This window comes from Artemia franciscana, chromosome 7, assembly GCF_032884065.1.
Source record: "Artemia franciscana chromosome 7, ASM3288406v1, whole genome shotgun sequence".
In the NCBI taxonomy this organism is placed as follows: Eukaryota; Metazoa; Arthropoda; class Branchiopoda; order Anostraca; family Artemiidae; genus Artemia; species Artemia franciscana.
The window spans coordinates 3,898,720-3,921,280 of record NC_088869.1 but is presented as its reverse complement, the minus strand read 5'-3'; the positions used below and the strand labels follow the sequence as shown (position 1 = coordinate 3,921,280).

The following is a 22,561-nucleotide window of genomic DNA, read 5'->3' as shown; positions in this document are numbered from 1 at the left end:
AACGTGCTTGAGTTAACGTACTCGATAACTGAACTTCGTGCCCCATGTAACAATGGGCCGCGAAATGACCCAGCTAACTATTAATCAGTTTCTTAGTTGTTGGTATCTAGCAAAATTTTTGAAAAGGTGATGCTCTCTTGCATTGATATTTCTAACTTAAAAAGATTTTTTTTGTGATTTTTAATATGGTTTTCAAACAAATCAATCAACTGAGCATATTTTTGCTTTTCTGCTGAAAAACTTCATTCTACGCTAGACTCTCTATTCACTCCTGCTACTTCATTCATTGATGCTCAAAGACCTTTTGATTCGTTAGCACACAGTATTTTTCTCTCTAAACTTTCTCATTTTCAAACAGTTGGTGGTAACGAACTGTAGTAAGGAGCGACCCAGCTCAATAGTAAACGAAACTCTAAAAAACAGAATTTTCGATACCAAAAGATACATCAAAAGAATCGGATTTTTATGCTGATTTTGAATATATAAGCCTCATCAAATTTAGTTTTTGTCATCAAAAGTTACGAGCCTGAGAAAATTTGCCTGATTTTAGAAAATAGAAGGAAACACCGCCTAAAAGTCATAGAATCTTAACGAAAATCACACCATTGCATCAGAATCACACGTTCAGCGCATCAGAGAACCCTAATTTAAAAGTTTCAAGCTCCTATCTACAAAAATGTGTAAGTTCGTATTTTTTGCCAGAAGACCGATCACGTAAGTGACAAAAAATGGAGGACGCTTAGGCCCCCTCCCACGGTCATGTTTTTGCCAAAGTCAACGGATAAAAATTTTGAGAAAGCCATTTTGTTCAGCATAGTCGAGAACCATAATAACTATGTCTTTGGGACAAATTACTCCGCCACAGTTTCCGGGGGAGGGGCTGCAAGTTACAAACTTTGACCAGTGTTTACATCAGTAATGGTTATTGGGAAGTGTATAGACGTTTTTCAGGGGAATTATTTTGGTTGGGGGGTGAGGGGAGGGGGCTATGTGGGAGGATCTTTCCTTTGAGGAATATGTCATGGGGGAAGAGAAATTCAATAAAGGTGGCGCAGGATTTTCTAGCATTATTATAAAAAAAACAATGAAAAAATATGTATGAAAAAGTTTTTCCAACTGAAAGTAAGGAGCAGTATTGAAACTTAAAACGAACAGAGACTGTTTCGCATATGAGGGATTCATCTCCTCCTAAATACCTCGTTCTTTACGCTAAAGTATTTTTAGTAATTTCAACTATTTATTTTACTGCCTCTCTGATTCAGGGGCCATTCTTAAAGAGTTAGGGCAAAATTTAAACTTAGTGTAAAGAATGAGGTATTAACGAGGGGACAAACCCCCTCATATACATAATAAAAATATAAGAATATAAAAGTTCTTTACGTAAGTTAATTCTTAAGTTACGTATATTTTTTACTAATAAAAACGTTAGATAAAAATTAAAACTTCTAGTTGCCTTTTCAAGTAACCAAAAAATTGGAGGGCAACTAGGCCTTCTCCCATATCCCCTTTTTCTCAAAATCGTCTGATCAAAACTAAGAGAAAGCCATTTAGCCAAAAAAAGAATTAATATGCAAATTTCAGTTTAATAATTTATGTGCGGAGAGCAAAAATCAAACATGCATTAGTTGAAAAACATTCAGAAATTAAATAGAAAAAATAGTTTTTTTTTAACTGAAAGTAAGGAGAGACATTAAAACCGAAAACGAACAGAAATTACTCCATGTATGAAAGGGACTGTTCCCTTCTCAACGCCCCGCTCTTTACGCTAAAAATTGTTACTATTTAATAAAGTAGAATTGAGAGAAAGAATCAAACTTGAGCGTAAAGAGCGGGGCGTTGAGGAGGGAACAGCCCCCTTTCATGCACGGATTAATTTCTGTTCGTTTAAGTTTTAATGTCGCTCCTTACTTTCAGTTAAAAAAACTAGTTTTTTTTATTTAATTGGCATAAGAGGCAATGGGTTTTTTTTTGTGGGTCTAGGATCAGTTGAACAATCTCTGTTGATCTGCTTTTCCGTTCACCCTCATAACTTGACCATAATTTCCCTTAAAGGTCAATAATAGGCCCAATATTTTTCAAATGTATGTAAACATCCTAGTTTTTACAGCTAAAAATGAAAATTCTTTACATTGTTGTCGAAAACCCTTTACCATAACCATGGTTTCCTTTCATTGGTATATTTTTGCTTTTGCTGATGATAGCACCAATGCTACTGCTAAGACACGCGAAACTGAGGCTCGTAGGAAGTTAAATAACCTATTCCAAAGATTTTTAACTTAGTTTGATTCTAACTTTCCTGTCTTAAATGTACTCAAACCTAGTTTTTTAATTCCCTCCCGTTTATTTATGGTTTATCTACAATTCTCTGAAACTCATCTATCCAAAGCCTTTATTAGTAGACCTTTCTTAGGCATCCTTCTTGACCAAAATTAATTTTTTGAGTACCATGTTTATTTTTTTAAAATGAAGGTATTCAAAAACCTAGGTATTCTACGAAGGCTCAAAACATATTTTTCCTTGGCCAATTCTAAAAACCCTCTGTCACATTTTAATCAAGTCATCTGTTTCTTATTCCACAATAATATAGATGTCTACTTTTCCTTCTTTTCTTAAACTACTTTCTAACAGTTATTAAATAAATAAAAGTAAGTTTTTTAACTAAAAGTAAGGGGTGACATTAAAACTTAAAACGAACAGAAACCATTCCGTATATGAAAGGGGCAGTCCTATTCTCAACGCCCCGCTCTTTACGCTGAAGTTTTTTTTAAAAGTAGAGTAGTAAGAAAGAGTCAAACTTTAGCGTAAAGAGCGGGGCGCTGGGAGTGGACAGCCCCTTTCGTATATGCAATAATTTCTGTTCGTTTTAACTTTTAATGTTGCTCCGTGGTTGCGGTCTGCAAATTCAACTATAGTACATATACTTGCAAAGAACTTTGCCGGCTCTTCGTCACCTCCCTCTAATTGCCGGGGCCATTACCCGTCAGGGTTGCAGTATGACATTGCCTTTCTCCGAATACTTTGCTCGCCTTTCTCTGGGTTTTGGCCGTCGTTATCATGACGCCGCAAATCTAGTCTTATATAATAATTTCGCAAACAAGTTTTATCACTAAGACTATCATAAGACGTGAAAATAGTCACCATTCCAGAAATAGCTTCAAATAACTTGCTAGTTTTTTTTTAAATACATTTTTAAATCTCTGACTGGACCAAAAATTGTTCAATAGATACAACACACGGAACCCCATAGAGGCCCTATGGCCTATGAAGAAATAAAAGTTACACATACTTTCTAAATACTAACTCGAAAAAATAACTAAAAAAGGAGGGGGAGGGGGTGGGATAAAAAGAGAATGAGAGTGGGAAGGGGGAAGAGAGAAAAAAGAGACAGGAAGTGGAAAAGATTCCAGGCATTTAGAAGGGTGTATTCTGATCATTCAGTAAAAAGTTCAATGTGTATAATGAACCCGAAGCCATTAATTATAAAAACAAAATGAAAGTTATAAGAATAATAGACGACAAAATCACACCAGAGCCAAAAATAATTCATAAGTAACTTGATGGGCCCAAGAGTGGTGCTATCGAGCTAAACAATGAAGGGCATTCCATACCCTTCCTAAATTTAGGCTTTTTGCTCCAATTATCTAAGAATGACTCCTGATACACAAATACCGATTAATTAGAATAATAAGTTGTTGTTTTTTTAAATTCAACAAACACTCAAGCATAAGGAGTGAGTTACTGAAGAGAGGGCAACCCCATCATATATGCAATAATTTCTGTTCGTTTTAAGTTTTAATGTTGCTCCTTACTTTCAACTATAAAACTTTTTTTTTAATTTTTGATAGTTTTTTAATTAATACCGGGAAATCCAGCTCTCCCTCAACGATGAATTCCATTTCCTCACAAAAACTCCTCCATTGAAAGCTTCTCCCATGTAAACAACCCCATCAAAAATCCCCCCTCCCTGAAAATATCTTTGTACTTTTCAATAGCCAATTCTATATGTAAGCAATGGGCAGATTTCATAACTTGTAGCCCTTCCCTGGAGGCTGGAGGGGGGGGGGGGTCAAACCATCCTCAAAACATAGCTATTAGATATTTCAAACATGTTGAAGAAAATGGCTATTCGAAAATTTTACTCGGACACTTTTGGGTAAAAAAGGGGGATAGGAGGGGGGTTAGCTTTCTTGCAATATTTTGGGTCACTAAAAAGGGAACTAGAATTTTTGATTTTCAATCTAAACAGCCATCTTTTAGGATTCGATACTATCATCCCTAGAAAAAAAAAAACAAACAAATAAACACGGCTCCGTGATCCTGCTTCAGGCAAAAAAATGAAAATTCCACATTTTTGTATTAGGAGCTTGGAACCTCTTTTCTGACATGCTGAATCTCATGGTGTGATTTTCATTAAGATCACTTGATTATTTAGGGGTGTTTCCTAATTCCTTTTAAAAAATTTAGTAAATTTTCTCAGGTTCGTAAGTTTGAATAGGTAACATAAAACTTCATGAATTTTATATATTTTGAATAAAAATCAATATTTGATTCTTTTGATGTACCTATTGCTATCAAGCCTCTGTTTCTTAAGTTTCGGTTACTATTGACCCGTATCGCTCCTTACTTACAGATCGTCACAACGAACTGTTTGATTAAATGAATTTTTCTTAACATTTTGGTGTCAAAAATATCTCCGTTGCTCAAGTGCCGTGTTTTGCTAAACTGCTATTATACTTATGCATAAAACGTAAACTACATTGATGATAGCAATCATATTGGCAATCGATTGAGGAAGGTGTATTGCCAAATTTTGAGCAACATGTATCTAATGAAGGAACGACACGTATCCAAATGAGGAGTGACATGACATAGAGCAACATCCCAGTCAAATGATAAATATGATTGATGAAGCATCGTGATTCTAGTATAATAAAACGTCTAGGGGGGGGGGAGATCCACATGCTACAATAGGCTCCCTATAGCAGATTTTAGGGCCGACTGACGAATATCTGTTTTATGTTGCGATGTTACTATAATATTTTTGTGGTGCTTGTGTAATAGACAGTAAACACTCAAGAAGTGAGGTTAGGTTAATCCTAATGAAAAATACCAAACTATGATGAAAATATTATGCTTTAGAAACAAATTTTGGCTATATATTTGCATATTAGGGGGGCTGGGGTGAAGTATAGCGGGTCTACATGCAAAATTTGTTAGGTACGATTATACTGCATATTATGAAGTAAGAATTACTTTCTAACTTCAAACTGTCCAAATACTTTACACACACCCCCTCTAATGTGCAAATATATAGCCCAAATTATATATTTTCTGTCTATTCTGTCACTTGTCTCACGCTAAGCTGAAAGAAACTAACGAAGAAATCGATTTTTCTCGAGTTTTACACAGCGTAAATTTGAGTGTTTGCTGTATAATACACAAGTAATTTTATTACTTGTGTATTAGATTTTAGCTTAAATAACAAGTTAAATTACATTATAGCTTACGGTATTTTTCGAATAACGTTTCTGACTAATTCCAACAAACCTCAATTAGTCAAAGGAATCCATTTTCCTAACAAAGACTTTGATAGTTGGCATTAATTATGCACTGTAAACTATTATTACCAGCTGCTAAACTGTTTTAAATTGACCTTTAAAAGACACACAAAATGCTAACTTTTAAAATGTGTTAGACTTTACTACGCTGTAAGTTTAGCTTGAGAGCCATGGGTATAGCTAAAAATTTCTAGTAAGGGGGAGGGGGATCAGCTAACATTTTGGAAAGATTTGTTGTTGACTGTCACAAATCAGATTTCCATTCGCTTTTTTCTCATAGTAAAAGTTTGGAATGCCTACCATATGATAACCAAATCCGAATTTAGGTTGTTGAATCGATGTTCGCTCCTTTCCAGATCTCCTTGCCAGATTCCGGGGCGCTGAGGAGACTGTGGGTCCCCCAGGATTGTTTTAGCACCCTCATTCCTTGTTTTTTTTCTCACTCTTTTTTTTAAATAATTTTGTCAATTTGGTAAATTGTTAGTGCCCTTGTCACACCCCCCCAAGATTTTGCTTATTGGTGCCCTTGTCCCATCTGTCCCCAAACGATTATGTTTTAGATCCACCTCTGGTAGATCTCATTAAACGTTCGTTCTAAGAATATTCAAATATTGGCCATTTTCATTACTATGGGCATTCTAACATAAAAATATGAACAGACAAGGAATACCTTTTTGACAATACACTTCAAATCAGAAAGTATTGTATTATTTTAACAACAATTCATTCCACCCTTTCCTTTCAAATTTTTTCATTTCATACTAATTCCTTTCATTTTAGGAATAGCAAACATTATGACGCTCGCTGTCCTTGCATGGGACCGAAGTAATTTTGTACGGAAACCATCGAATGGATACAGCTATGGCTGGCTCAACACAGGTGTTCTTATTGCGTTCGTTTGGGTATATGCCCTTGCTGTAATGTTACCCCCTGTTCTTGGTTGGGGTGAATTTACAATAGAAGGAATTGGAGTAAGGTAAGAAGCCATGCATTGTCACTATAATACAAAAAAAATCAGTTTTTCATATTGTTTCTTGTCATGTATAGGTGCATGTAAATGCGTGTTTCATAGTGGTGGGACTGCTTGTCCTATTGGTAAAATTATTTTTTTCGATGTTACGTGTCATGTCCCGCCTGAGTCTGTGTCACGTCTGAAGATCATATCCGATATTTTCACACCTCTGAGCAAACCGATATTCAAAGATACTTTGGTAATCAGAGTTCAAGGACACTTTCATCAACTTCGCATACATTATCTGGCTGATTTTCCTTTTATGAACAGGTTAGAAAACAGTTATATTTTTTTTTTTAAGTTCAGAGTAGATCAGAGTTAGACACATGCATTTAGTATTTTGGAAGGTAGGGGAAGTGTTTTGCGGAAGGACATAGAAAAAAACTATTTCACTTGCTGGCCATGGTCTGCACTGCGCAGATACTGATCTCCTGATTGAATGCCTTTTGGCCGGGAGTAGAATGCATGATTGGGGGCAAGTCATCCGACACTTCAGTTCAACACTTCATTTCTGCAAATCTCCAGTTCTTATCTGGGTACCCGTTTAAAGCGGAGTTGAATTTGACTGAGCTTATAGAGCCACACCAGTAGTCTAGAAATCATGGGTTCTAGATCACGTCATTAACCAATCCAACGTATCCCATTTTCAATTGTATTCACTTCATTTTAAACGAAAATCTTCCACATTTTGAACATTTTTCATCCCGATATTCAACATGAAAACAGGTCCTGGAAATCAAAGTTTCTTCTCAATTTATACTGTTTTTAATGTTTTTCCTTTTTTCCTTTTTCCTTTTTTTAAGTCAGATGTATGGTTTTGTCTAACTCTATCAATTTCTTTTGGGTTACCACACATGATAGATGCAAATCAGTTGCAGTCTAATCGTATAATTTTAGGTGTATCAAAATAGCTCTGAAAAATATATATTATTTATGTATTTCGGTTTCTACCTCTCATAAATAGATCTTCAATTTTTCTGATCTTTTTCTGTCACAATATTGTCAAAGTAACTATATTTTGAAACTTGGGATATAGGCCATCTGTATCGGTGATATCGCTTTTATCATTTTTGGCAACCAAAAGATCCATGTCATTTTTTTTACAAAACATTCATGTTAAGCATTAGATCTTTATATTTATCTTCTCCGATATCTTTAGCATTCATATAATTTTGAAAGTATAAGCAATCATATATCAAAATCAAGATTAAATTGATTTTACCACATTCAGAATTTCCCCAAATCAATAGTCGAAAAGGCCATTGAGGTGCTAGCAGATGATTATTTTTAAAACGATCTTTCTTTTTTCCAAATTAATCTACTTTAATAGGTATTTTTCAATCCATTAACTTGGCAAGAGTTGTCGATAAATCATATTCAACTATGAAGCTTATGATTTTGAAGCTTATATCTCTGAAGCTTATAGCTTAATTTAGTTACGAAGCTGAACTTTGATACTTAACTAGCTTAACTAAAACAAAATTAGCTTAATAATACGTAAGCTAGCGTGTAGCTTTAAGGGTTTAAAACTCCAAGGTACTGTGCTTACTTTATCTTTTAGCACTTTTCTTTTCGTGTCAATCAGATCTACAGCCTTTTTATTTGGTTTTTCTTTGAACATTGTATGGTTGTTTGCTCTTACATTATACTGGGTTTCTGATAAGCTTTCCACCTTTCCAAATAGTACATCCTAATAGTTTTGAAATGTTATTTTATTCTTCACTATATTAGTTTTGATAACTTTTCTTTTTTTCTTTGCTTAGCTGTCGCCATCACCATACTGGGTTTTCGATAAGCTTTCCACCTTTCCGAGTAGTACATTCTTATAGTCTTGCAAAGTTATTTTATCTTTTACGATTTTGTTTTTATACCTTTTGGTTTTTTCCTTGATTGGTTGTCGTCATCACCATCTCTTAGGTAAAGGATACGGCATTAGTCTTTACAGTCCGTACCGGCGGTGCTGATGTCCGTTTCTTGGCTCTTCAGCCAGGAAGTGCAATGGGGGATTGGGGGCCAGCCATCCTGTGCTTTCGCACACCCTTCCTGTTTACCTTCCCCAGATTTGTCTAGGTACCCATTTAGAGCTGGGTCGACTCTGGATAAGCTTACAGTGTCATGCCACTGACCCCCGTCCCAAACTGAAGAATTGGGTACACCGGGATTCGAACCTGCGTCCTCTCAGACCCCGAATCCAGCGCACCAACCCACTTGGCCAGGACGGCTCAAATCACCATCTCTTAGATAGGCATATACTTTAGGTCTTAAGCCAACAAACTCAGGTTATATCTTACGAGACACCTGATCCTTTATTAGTACTTGGACTTTTTCGTTTAATTGAGGATATTTATTGCGGTTATCATTCTTATAATCTGAAGTATCGAATCTACCATTTAAACCAATTTTTTATATCTTGATAAAGTCTTCGGTTCCTATATCATAGATAAATCTTTCATTGTCCATGTCGCATAAAACTGTAGCATCATCATATTTAGTTTCATGTATTGATAATGAAATTTGTACATATAAATTTTGCTCTTTTTCTTACATTTTCCACAGTCTTTCCAAAACATACATTATTCATAAGTTTAAAGAAATCTTTTTCAAAATCATTCGTTCCTTTTTAACATAGTTTGGTATTATGAGTGATATAACTTTTTAAATAATCTGCATCTTAGAATGCTAGTATTCTATGTACATTTTTAATAATAAGCCTTGCTTTAAATAAAATTCTAAATTTTATAGTGAACAAAATAATTCGTTTTATCATTTAGAGTTGTACATAATTTGTACTCATAATAGTCTGGAGCTAGAAGTATATTTTTATGTAGGGAATACAATTATTTTTGGTATTCTAAATCAACCTCATAAATTGCTTTCACTTTGTCCCTATTCATTTCTGATTGGATATGCTGCTTAGTTTTTGGCTTTAATCTAAGGAACTATTTTCTTCTAAATAGTCAAGTATATTAATAAATGTAAGGTCATTTTCAGGCAAATTATGTGATATTGTCCGACCATATAAATTATTAGCATCTAAATACAATGAATAATTTTAAGGTTGTGTTTTATTGAAGTTTTTCATTTATTTATATTATTTGCTTTAGTATATCTTTTCATGCACTGAGATACACCTCCTCTTACCCTTTTTCAATAAACGTTTACATATCTTCGTTAAATAATAATGGAATTGCAGCTTTAGAGTGTTTGAGAAAATCTTCCCATGTTAGTCCTGATGATGAGAAGTAGTGTATTGGATTTATTATATAATTCTTTGAACATACGCTTCTGAGATTTTCAACGACATCTGATAAAATTAAAATATTACTTTTTAGGTATAATTTAGTGTAATCTAAGGGTGTTTTACATTTAAATTATTTCCAAATGAATTTCGCTCTTATATGTTCTTCTTCAGAAATATTTTTCCCTGTTAATGTAGAATAAAACTTATCTATTGAAGATAATTTTAAATTATTTATTTTTTCATAGCTATCAATGCCTTCAAAGGGATAAATCACTTTCTTTATCATTTCTTTGAATTCTTCAGTATTTTGAAATACATAAGAGGTATACTTAAAATTATATCTTAAACAATTGTAATTTGCTTTATTTTCACATTTAGCTAAATTTTCAGAAAGCCTGTCTAACGATGAAGTCATTAAACAGAGTGAATCTATGAAACGCATATCATATTGGGTCTTATTAACACTAATTGTCTTATAAAACGATATAAAAACTCTCCGCTGAATCAAAAATACCGTTGTACGGTACCGGTTCTCTAAGAAATACGTGAGTAATAAGTTATACCATAGTTTGAGAGATTATGTTTTACAATACGAATATGTTTAGGAATTCTAAAGTTTTCATTACATATAGCATGAGTAAATCCACGTTTATTACCAGTCATATGGACTTGATCTAAATGAAAATTATTCTCTACCATTTACTTTCCACAAATATGACAGCTTTTATTATTCAATTTTTCTCTTACTTGTTTTTGCTCGTAACCATGTTCTCTTTGTCTATTTTCATACTCATTGGGAATATCTGTACATACTTCTGTTGTGGTAGTTACAAAATGCGCACTAGCATCTTCACCAAAGAATTTGTAATATTTATTTTGTGCTTTGTCAAAAGAACAACATACTTTGAATCGATAAGCAAATGGCTTTTTCTCTGCTACTTTAATTGTCTTTTTAACTTTCTTTTGATTAATATCTTTGTTATGCGATTCAAAATCTGCTATAATACAGGAAAGTCCTTTATTTGGTTAGCTATAATCTTAAGTTCAATTTTAGACCCTGGCTTTGGCATAATGATGTCAGGATCTTCATAATTGTCCATTATCACAGGTTTTGAAACCTATGATGATGACAATTTACTTAAATATTCAAGGTTAAAGGTTCTTTTATTACAATAGCAATAGAATATACAATTTTACACATTTTTTGGTTGGCCGGGAGCAGAGCTCGTGTACCAACGAGAAAAAACAAGAACAAAAACAATGCATCATATTACTGAAATCAAAACACAATTATTCTTGTTTTTTTCTTATTAAAGAAAACGCATTGACGATTTCAACCTACTGCCATACAGACTTTCATTTGAGACAATACTTACTTAATAATACCAATTATCAGGCTTACAGTGGGCAGGGATTGAAAAAGATCATATCCAAAAAATCACGAAATAATAAAAATAATAGATACAAGAAACCATCATATACCAAAAAAAGCTTTTAATTTTTAAAGCATGGAATGAATAGCGTTCGGAGTTGAGATTTAATGGTTGTAAGTGACAGTGTTACATATGCAACAAATGTGCATATGTTACATATGCAACAAATATGCAACAATGCAACAAATTTATACCAAATCAAAGAAACCATCGCACTGAAAATTTTGACCTCTCACATTTTGGCAAAGGGATCAATAGACGAGTTCCAGATCAAGTGGAAATGGACACTTTGGGATGCACAGAACAAAGTTGTATTTGATTAAAAGTATTTAGGAAGAACTCCAAGGTTGATTTCAACTTTAAACACAAATATAGAAGACTGAACACTAAGACTCACCGGGAGAATATCCACACTATTAAATGACGATTCTGTAGTTGTTTTGTTTGACAAAAGGGAATGAGATGATAGAAATAACTCAAGGACACGAGCAGCCGTGTTCTGTATCTTTTGAAGTGATATAAGCTTAGTCTCATACATATTTATGTAAATCAATTCTGCATTATCAAAATGACATTGTACTAAAGTGAAATGAAGTGACCTAATTGCTGAATAGGAAATTAATTGTTTCAACCTGTTCATTACACCAACGCCTTATGAACCTTCGCACGAACAACATTGATGTGATTCTTCCATTAAAAATTTTCGTCGATAGCCTCCCCTAAATTATGAATACCTCTCACTCATTCAATAGACCATAAACCATCCTCAGGCATAACGCACATGTTAGCTAATTCTGGAAACCTACACCCAACCCTACAATAAATAATAAGTTTAGTTTTTTTCTTATTAAGCACAAGATTATTATCATCAATCCATTTCGAAATACGACTGTATGTATGGGAAATATTTATTGGAAGCTCTCTAAAGATTTATCGCACACAAAAACAGCTGTATAATAGTCAAACTGTTATCTAGAGAAGCTGAGGCTATAGCAAAACGCAAATCGTTAATATAAATGTAAAAGAAAAGAGGGCCCATACTTGAAACCTGAGGGACACCAACCTTTGATAATAGTGGAAAGAAAGAAGAAGTAGAGTTGTTAATTACAGCAGCTTGTGTTCTCTCAGAAAGATAAGACTTTACTAAATTCAATGCTTTCACATGGACCCCGAATTATTAAGCTTAGAAAATAAAGTAAGATGAGAAGTTGAGTCGAACGCTCAATGAACAGGCTTGCAGGAATTTCTTCTTTGTCACGATAATAAATCACAAACTGGCTAATATTGATCATAGGATGCTCAGTCCCATGTCCCTTTCGAAAACCAAAGTGAGGCTTTGAAAGTGATTCTGATTTTTCAAAAAATTATATATACGATCATTTAACGCTCTCTTTACATATTTAGAAACCACAGAAAGTATTGAAGTTAGGCGCTAATTAGACAGATTATTAAGATAATCTCCTTTATGTAGAGCAATAACCTTTGAAAACTTAATAGGTGTGGGAACAACTCCAGTATGAAATATTAAATTTTTTTACCAAGTTTCATTTGCGTAACAATGTTCATCAACTCAGATTCAGTGACCGGAGACATGAACCTTGACTTGTTTAAAGGCTGTGATAGGTACTTACGGCGAGAATTGTAATCTGACACTGGTGATAATAAGTTTCCTATTTTTCCATATTATACTAACAAAATGATTATTTAAAACGTCGACAATTTTATTTTTATCATATACCATTATCCCATCTTGGCCAATCATTTCAATCGGTTGTAAAGACTTTTTATGTTTCCCAACTAGCGAATTAACCTCCATGTCTCTTTTTAGCTACCTTGCAACTGAAAAAACTTAACCTCAAAATATATATTTTTTTTTGCATTACGAATCAATTTTGATGATGTGTCTTTGATTAAAACATAATGATTATGAAAATAGAGTAAATAAACCAAATGTGTAACAGTTTTTCCATTAATCTTATTTTTCAGAATATAAGCTGTAACCACTTTACTTCACGTATTTCAAAAAACCAAATTTCAATAAATATCTTGAATATCCATAGGAAAATTAGTGATTCCTTTAAAGTGAATTCATTTTCATAAGGTTAATAGTTTGATAGTCTGCATACATGATTTTTGCTGGGTGAAGATAGCCTAAAACTGACCAAAGAAAGCATTTATTATCATTTTTTTTCTATTGATTCATGGTTTTTTTATTTTTTACAAATTCAGGATATTCTTTATAAGTACCGCCTACATAATTTGGTAATCTGGTCATTCAATAATCAATTCAATATACTCTCACAAATTGCAAGCCTGATCTGGATGTATTTCCTATGACTAATGTATTTTCCTGTGATTACTATTTAGATGGATTTGAGCAATGTCACTATCCTTCTTTAAAATCCAGGAATAGCTAGTATAATCGATAGGTTCAATTTCTTCATTATCCTTCTGAGAATAAATATTACACCTGTTGTAAGTTGAACTCTACAACTATCTCTATCATTCATTCTATTTTTTAAATCTCTAACAACAACGTCAAAAAGTGTCCCAAAATCAGCTCCATTTGCATTCATTAAAATATTAACTGAAAGCGAAGTTTCTATAATCCTTTGAATACTTGCGCTATTATCTTGTTCCTCATCTCTAAATATATACGCACTATTAAATATACGAACATATAAATATATGTTCTCGTATTTTTTCTTATTTATAAATAAATTTAAAATATTAATATTCCGATCTTTTTTTACCCCTACCAGTTATATCTCGAATGAATTGTCAATTTTTATCACCATCCTTTTTATTGATTTCTATTGGCTTATTAAAATTACATTTTACCCTATTCTTCACTTCATTATAATTTCCAGAAGCTGACAACTGTTTTGATTTAAATATTTTAACTGAAATTTTAAGCCTAAAATTATTTTACTCTTTCCTTGATTTCATTTTCGAATTGGGATTTTAATTCATGTTCTATATTGCATTTTTCAGGTTCTATACTGCTTTTGGTCTTTTTTTCTATTTACAGTTCGTGATCATTGAATACAGTGATCGCACATTGATATTTTATAATCAAGACGATTATTGATAGTATTGAATATTTCGAATATTTTGCAAATATTCTTTAAATTATGGTCTTTGGCAAATTACCGCAATTCAGTAACTATATAATGCGGTATTCGACTTTGTATTTTGATGAAAATGGATTTCATTGTAACCAACTTTTAATCCCTTCTGCCATGTCTTGCCATTTACTAGGAGCTGATTTTATCAAACAAAATTCTAAATCTTAAAAATAGTCAAGGCAGAGCTATTTTATTTCTTCTTACTTACAATTCTTGAGACTTTTTTGAAAACGTGGAAATATGTTAGTGTTTGTTACTAAGTTTCATAGTATAAATGTGTTTAACAGTTCAATTGTGTAATAAATGTATATTTATTGTATACGATGTAAAAAGGTTATTGCAACCGAGTCTTACACTCGAGCAGTTTAAAAAAGAAAATGATGTTCCATTGATTAAAGGTATTTGTAAAATTTGTGGTTGCACAAAAAATCATTTTTAAAAGAGGAAGCAGTGATCAAAACCCTCGGATAAAAGGATATAATATTTGTACCGGCAAGAGTAGCTTAGAAAAATTTTTTTAGAACTCTGTTATTCAAACTTTTCAGGGATTGATGATAAAATCAAAGAAGTGTTGCAAAATAAAAATAGTTATTCTTTACACAAACTAGCTTATCATACATTTAAAAGAAGACGCGTTTACTTTCATAGTGTCAATGTCTAGTGACAAGCAGCTTTGGTTTATATGCAGCAGTATAAAAGTGAAAATAATAATTCTAATTAAGTTCCTACTGTCATCAATTGTTTCAATAAATAAATTTGGTATATTCCTTCAAAGGATAAAACTGGTGAGGATATTACCAATGATTTTACGGATTTATTTAAAAAGAGAAAATCTAAAAACTACCAACAGATAAAGGTTACGAATTTGTTATGACAAATGTTTTTGTACTTTTGAATAGTCATGAAATTCATTGGTTCTCATCTGAAAGTGAACTGAAAGCTCAAATTGCTGAACAGTTCAATGGAACGATCAAAGAAAAATTATGGAAATATTTTACCCATAACAGCACAAAACGTTGGATGGATGTATTACCGTCTTTTGTTCACAATTATAACAATTCCTATCATCGATCTCTCAAAAGGAAAAAACACTGGATATAATTTTTCAATTTTATTGTAACATTAAAAGGTCTAAACCATATTGTTCTTAAGGAAAATTAGAGACAAACTTATCTTTATTTCACCTACTCAAATACTCAGAAACCGAACGAAAAACCTAAAATCAAAATAGGAATTTTAAGAGAGTAAGGACTACAGAGTTTATCGTTAATAAACTATTATCAGCTTTTCCCAGTTGCTGACTAGGTTACAGTAACATGAAACTAACTAGCAGTTGAGATTATTTTAGAAATATAATATTTTCTTGGAGATTTGGTGAAAAGACGGTCAAGCAAGTTCGGTTCAAAAGTAAGGTCAAAACAAGGAGAAAAAAAATGTTAAATTTTGCGAAGGTTTACAATAGAATATCCAGCTTGATGAATAGATGGACTGGACAAAAATTAACGAGGGAAAACTAAAAAAGGCAATATTATTGTCAATTCTTTGAATTTTAAATAAGAGAGACTCTTGAGCTTTTCATTTTTAGCAGTTTCTTCATAATTGACATAAGGAAATTTGTGAGAATTTGTAAATTTGCAGAAATTTGTAATTATACCTGAAAGGCACATACCATTGGATTTTTTACGGGTTGATACTCGCTTTTAAGTGCAGTAAGCCTTCCCCCACAAAAGCAGGAGAAATATACACAAAATGTATGACGGTGTTAGCCAAATCGTAAAAACGAAGGGTTTGAATAATTATAGGTGGAGAAGTGATGTTAGGTAACGAAAAAATAAATAAAATAGTTAGCAAACCATTAACGTTAGCTAGTTAGTAAAAAGTTTGTAAAATAGTTTGTAAAACGATGAACCAGTAAAACAGTAAATGCAGCGAAGATATAGAAAGTGGAAGCCAAGGTCTAGGATGTTTCTTAATACCCGAAGAAAGTTCAAAAGAATAGCAAGATAAGTTTGCAAAGTAAAATTAAAATGTTGGATGCCCTAACAACGGTGTTAAACTATAGCTCAGAAAGGGGGATGTTTCGAAAGGCCGAGGAAGATCTGTTATATATTTTCCAAAGTATCAGGTACTCTTTTGACTGACCGTATGTCAAATAATAAGTTCTAGGAAAAATTGGTTTGGTACCACCAGCTATGGATAAGATGAAAGGAAGGTTAATATGGCCATGCCAACTTTTATTGATTTAGAATGACTGAGTTTTCCTTCCAACGGGCAGAAAACATATTCCAAGTAGTACCAGCTTCGTCGACGCATGACATCTGCTGCTAAAAGGTTATGTAATACAGAACTAATTATCTGGTTGACAATAATACCCTGCAATGACACCTAATAAGAAAGCAAGGATCCTCTCGTTTTGCCATTGGCTTAGATTCCAACATTCAAAGCTACAATAGAATGCGGAAAGGACTTTGCTGTCGAAAAGCCATGCTTTCAATTCCACAGGAGATTTTTTCTATCACTAAACTGGCTTTAGGGGATGAAATGCTTGTCTAAACCTAGTCTAGATCCCCTCTTACTGGATCACACTTATATACAGTAATTCCCAGATATCTAAACTCCACCACCTGCTCTACTATTTTATCACCACACTTTTCGCCCAATGGTCACTCACTCGTCACATTACTTTAGTTTCCACTGAGCCGATCTTTGGTCTCGAAAGACCTGCTTTCTCTCAAGTTAAAAAAAAAATCTTGGAGCCATCCCTTGTCTGTTCGGTAGGCTTATATCCTCAGTTAAATCAAGATCTGCTGGTCGTGTGTTGCCACAAATTAAGATTTTGAAGAATGTTCAATCTTGGAACACATAAGCAGTTTTAAGGGCAAAATGGTGAGGGGAGAGAGCGCACCCTTGTTTGATTCCGGATATTGCATGGAAATACCGTATTTTCTTTTCGTAGGTCTTAATATAACACCCAGTATTTTCGTACATAGCAGTGAGCAAGGATACAAGCTTACATGGGATGCTGTAATAACGGAAGATATATACATATATATATATATATATATATATATATATATATATATATATATATATATATATATATATATATATATATATATATATATATACGTGTGTGTATATATACACACATATATATAATATATATATATATATATATATATATATATATATATATATATATATATATATATATATATATATACATATATATATATATATATATATATATATATATATATATATATATATATATATATATATATATATGTATATATATATAATAACTGGATGAACAATTAATAAATTTTGAAAATAAATGGATAAACTTAAAAAGCTTTTATGTTGGCCAGATGTAAGCACTTCGACATCACTCCATATTTTTAATTGCTGAATAGTGCTTATAATGATTGTGAACGGAATTACTTAAGTGGGAAAGGTTACACTTAACGTAACATAACCTAACCACTTACCATAGAAAAATATGTACGTAGTGTGAATGCAGCTTATTTTCGCAAAATTGTTATGCTTTATTTTTTAGTTGTGCAGTCAATTGGGAGGCAACATCATATAATGCCAAAACTTATGGATTCTACCTAATTACAACTGGACTTTTGGTGCCGTTAACCATCATAATATATAGTTATACATTTATAATAATGACAATACAAAGAGCCAAAGTTGGCAACACAGCCATCTCTTCTGGTGTTAGAATTAGGCGGACAAGGCAAAAAGCAGAAGCAAGAGCAACTATTATGATAGCCTGTATGATAGCAGGTAGGTGTACTTTTGTTTGATGTTATTCTATGGTCGACTGTAATAAATAGGTTTTGATATGTTAATCGACCTTTATGGTTTTAAATTGGAAAGGGGTCAGAGGGAAAAGGAGGTTTAGAAAATTTTAGCTCTTCAATTTACCTAAAAGTACTGGCTCTATGAATCCTAGTGGAGCAAGAACATATACAAACTAAGGTACCTTTGTAAATCCAAAGACACTATCCGTGCTAAGTTTATCAAAATAGTGTATTTTTAAGGTTACAATAAATGCTTGGAGGATGTTGTTTAAAATTATAGTGAGTGCTGGAGAACCAAGTTTACCTTGAATTTCGGTTAGGTGGGTGGGAGCAGAGATAAATTAAAAGACACTATATTATCCTGGATATGAATGTATTACATCTGTAATACCTAATATAAGGCTTTGAGGATTGAGTTAGAAGTTTCAGATTGATTGTAGTGAGCCAGCAGATTCAAGAGACGATTTAGCAACAATTGTTGGGTTTTAATTTTTGTGTAATCACTAAAAATTGCACAGTAAATTGACCAAGGTAATCCGAAAGATGGTGTTATTTGCACGTTGGAAATCGTCTAGGAAAGCAGAAAAGCAATCATGTTTGTTTCTCGTTTTTTAAACACTTTTGACGATCAGTTGTTTGTATAAGAAACTCAATAATATGTTCAAAAAACAGTGTTGCTATTAGAAGCCCCAATTTGTAAATATTTTAGCCAGTGAAAGATGGAAATATAACTGATTTTGGGGAGAAAAAGATAACAACCAAATATCTTGGAAATCCACTAGGGTGCAGTAAACCAATTTGATTAAGTTTGTTGAGTTTAAGCAGCTATAATGAAAGCCTCATGTATGATTACCTGGCTTGCGGTTGGATGTACAGATTATGAGAAACGTAAAAGAGGTGAAACCGGCACTATTGTCTATATATATATATATATATATATATATATATATATATATATATATATATATATATATATATATATATATATATATATATATATATATATATATATATATATATATATATATGTATATATAAAATTTCCAGATATTTCAGAGTAAAGATAAAATTGGGAAATATAAAATTTCCCAGATATAAAAGTTCAGATATTTCCATCACATATACATCGACCGTCATCAGTATTATTACTAAAATAATATAATTGAAACTAACACTTTTATACAAATACAACAAAAAAAACTTTTCGCGTCATTCACAAATTATGAACTTCCGGATTATTCACTAGATTATTTTAAGAAAGAGTACACTAACAAAGTTCATTCAAAGTCTTGATGCAAATTTCATTCTTTAATTTTGCCCAAAAGTTAAAACAAAATTTCCAGTGAAGGTGGCAAAGCCTTCTGTGTCTTCTAATTGTAAGAGAAATGTTGAGTTTATGGTTGTTCATTTGGATGGTCTCATTTCCCCATATATACGACGTATTTTCGACATAATACCTTAAATTGGGTATTCTTTTCTTAGACCACACTGCCGTTCTATGACGAGCAAATAAATTTGACGAAGAACTGTGCTTTGTATAGACAATGCATTTCAACTTACAAACGCTAGAATAAGTGAAACCTAAAGGTAAAGAAGACATCAGGAAACAACTTTGCATCCTTCAATACCTTATGTGCCTCGAATTGCCCCTGGCACCTCATATAATATAAGGTGAATTCTTTATGCAGAATATTTTAGCCGAAAAAGTCAAAAGATATAAAAAATGTATTTCCTTGGGCGAAATGCCAAATGTAGCCCTAGATATAAGGGCTTTAAAATATGCAAATACAGTAGAACACATAAAACACTGGCTTTGTACATTTATTTTATTAGAAAGGTGGACTATTCTTGTTTTTCCTTGCACTAAACAGAATCAAACTATTTTGCTGTCTTTTAAAGTTTTTCACTGAAAATTTTTCCACTGTGACTAAACAAAATTTATCCCCTGTGACTAAACAAAATAACTGCTTACATGCTTAGAGAGGCAAACAGGAAAACATAAAATAAAACACAACAAGCAAAGTTTTCATTAAAATTAAATATCCATTCATGTTAATAAAATCTATTAGCGATTTAAAGCTATTTTTTAGACGAAAATTTAAGTCTGTCATATAATTTCTTGCCTAAATATAAGAAGGAGCAATCCAGAGATTGTATTTAAGCAGAGTAAAAAGCTATCATTATTGACCCATAAATTACTTATTAATGTATAAGCACAAGAGATTAGACTTGATTGAGTTGAATTGAAAGTCTTTAAATTGAACTTGAGAAAATGATTCTTAACTTTCGGTTAACAAACATTTAAAAAAAATAGACTACCAGGCTACCAATTTTCTGTTATTAATTTAATCTAAGATTAAAAGTGTTTAAAAGATGAGGCTTCCGTGAGCCTATTGAGTGTCCTGAAAAGGGATTCTATCCCATGAAATATATAAAAGCGTGGAAAACCATGAAAGAAGCTTAATTTTTTCGGGTATAAAAAATAATTAAAACACGCCTTTCAGGCAAAAAGTCTTGGCCTGATTCTTGAACTACATCCCCCTTCCCTCGAGAGCAGCTTTTGAAGAGTCGCATGATTATATTTCCCTTTAAAAGAAGATAATTGTTAAGGAAGTTTAATTTGCTCCATGGCATTACAGCTCCATTCAGAAGTTTTCTTTTTAATGGAGGCCCTAAATGCAAGGAAACAGAAATAAAATCTAATGTTCCTTAAATATTCTAGAAAAAGGTCCCATTTCTAAGATATTCTTCCAGAAAAATTCAAAGTTTCCCATGAGACTGACATCCTATGCTGTATTTTTTTGAATTTAGATGAAAAAATTCCTCCATAGTCAAAAGTAGTGGGTCACCACAAATTATTTTAAAGAAACACTACTTTTTGACACTGTCAGTTCACCAAACTGACAAACCTAATCCACAAAACTTAAATCATCTACTGCATTCGTTTTAAAAATATACTATACATTTTGCTTTTATCTGCCTGTCCCTATGCATCTGTTTTGTTTTCTAATATGAACTGAAATAATCTGTATCATAGGAAGTGCAATAGCGCTGCATAAATAAAAAGCGATGATGGCATGATGTTTTTTTTTTTTTTTTTTTTTTTTTTTTTTTTTTTTTTTTTTAGACCAGGGCAATTTGCATGAAAGAAATTATCGTAAAAATTAAGAAAGGGGCTCATTTGACTTGAAATCGAAAGGGTCAGTGTCCTTTTTAACGGGCAAAAGAAATTGGAGGGAAACCAGCAATCAGCAGGGGGTGGATTCCCTGTCCGTCATCTCTCTCAGCACATCCAATCAAAATTTGGAAATAGCCATTATTTTCAACGTAGTTAAAAGATCTGGAAATTAAGTCTTTGAGAATGACAACCCCCTTCCACAGCCATCAGGGCAAGGGTTTTAATTTATGCCATGGAGGCATATAAGGTTTATGTATAAAGGGTAGTCGTATACAGAGGCGCCATTTGGACCAAATCTTTGGGTGGGCATGAACTCCAACTTGGCCCTCCCCCCTCCGAGTCACTTCGTGTTGCGTAATCATCTAGGAAACGGGCACTTGACAGAACTAGAGAATTTTATTATGTATCTTACCTACTTTCAAAGTTTAAAATGATTAATAGCAAATAGCGTAATTACCCCAAGGGTCGTCAAGTAATTACGCTCTTTGGTTAATAGGCGTGCAGTAATTTCAAATCAATTGGACAGAATGGATTATGTTGGACATAATGGATTATTATGGCCGGCAAAGGGCCCTTTTTGGTGGAAGCTTGGGCCCCCTGGAAAATCTGGTGTGGGCATTTGCCCACCCCTGACCCCCCCCCCCCCCCAAATGGCGCCTCTGGTCGTATAAACTTCAGAGGGGTCTCATTGGATTGGTAATTAGAAGTTCTAGTGTCCTTTTTAAGCGTCAAAGTGATTTGAAGGTAGCTAGCCTCCCACCCCACACACGTCGTATTTTCCTTAGTTGCATTTGATAGAAATTTTGAAATTATAATTATAGAGAGAGAGAATCTATTTATAAAAACACAAAAAAAAATACAAAAAAGAATAAATTGTCAAAAAGCCTTATGGCTTGTGCGGTCATTCTTGAAACTGCAAAACAAATTAATTATCAATGGATTCCTCTAAAAAGCAAAAAATAAACAAAATTAAGCGAAAAAAAGTCACCACTTGAGACCATCTACTACACTAACCTAATATAACAACACTTTTATGCACTATTATAGTGCATATTATAGATAATATATTATATTTATAGATAATATACAAAGTATGTACGTTGAGAAACTAAGATTCTCATCTACTATTACTCCAAGATATTTCACAGACGGTGCTGCGCCATACGGTAAGATCCGACATTTAACTCCTTTAACCAAGG

General features: G+C 32.9%; 1 protein-coding gene across 1 annotated transcript in view; it reads left to right on the top strand.

Moving 5' to 3' along the window:
* The window catches only part of LOC136028745 (pinopsin-like), a 97,632-nt gene that overhangs the window by 45,121 nt on the left and 29,950 nt on the right, over nt 1-22,561 (top strand). The window contains exons 3-4 of the mRNA XM_065706629.1: nt 6,339-6,534; nt 17,932-18,167. Coding sequence (XP_065562701.1) covers nt 6,339-6,534; nt 17,932-18,167 — 432 coding nt within the window. The remainder of the gene's footprint in view (nt 1-6,338; nt 6,535-17,931; nt 18,168-22,561) is intronic.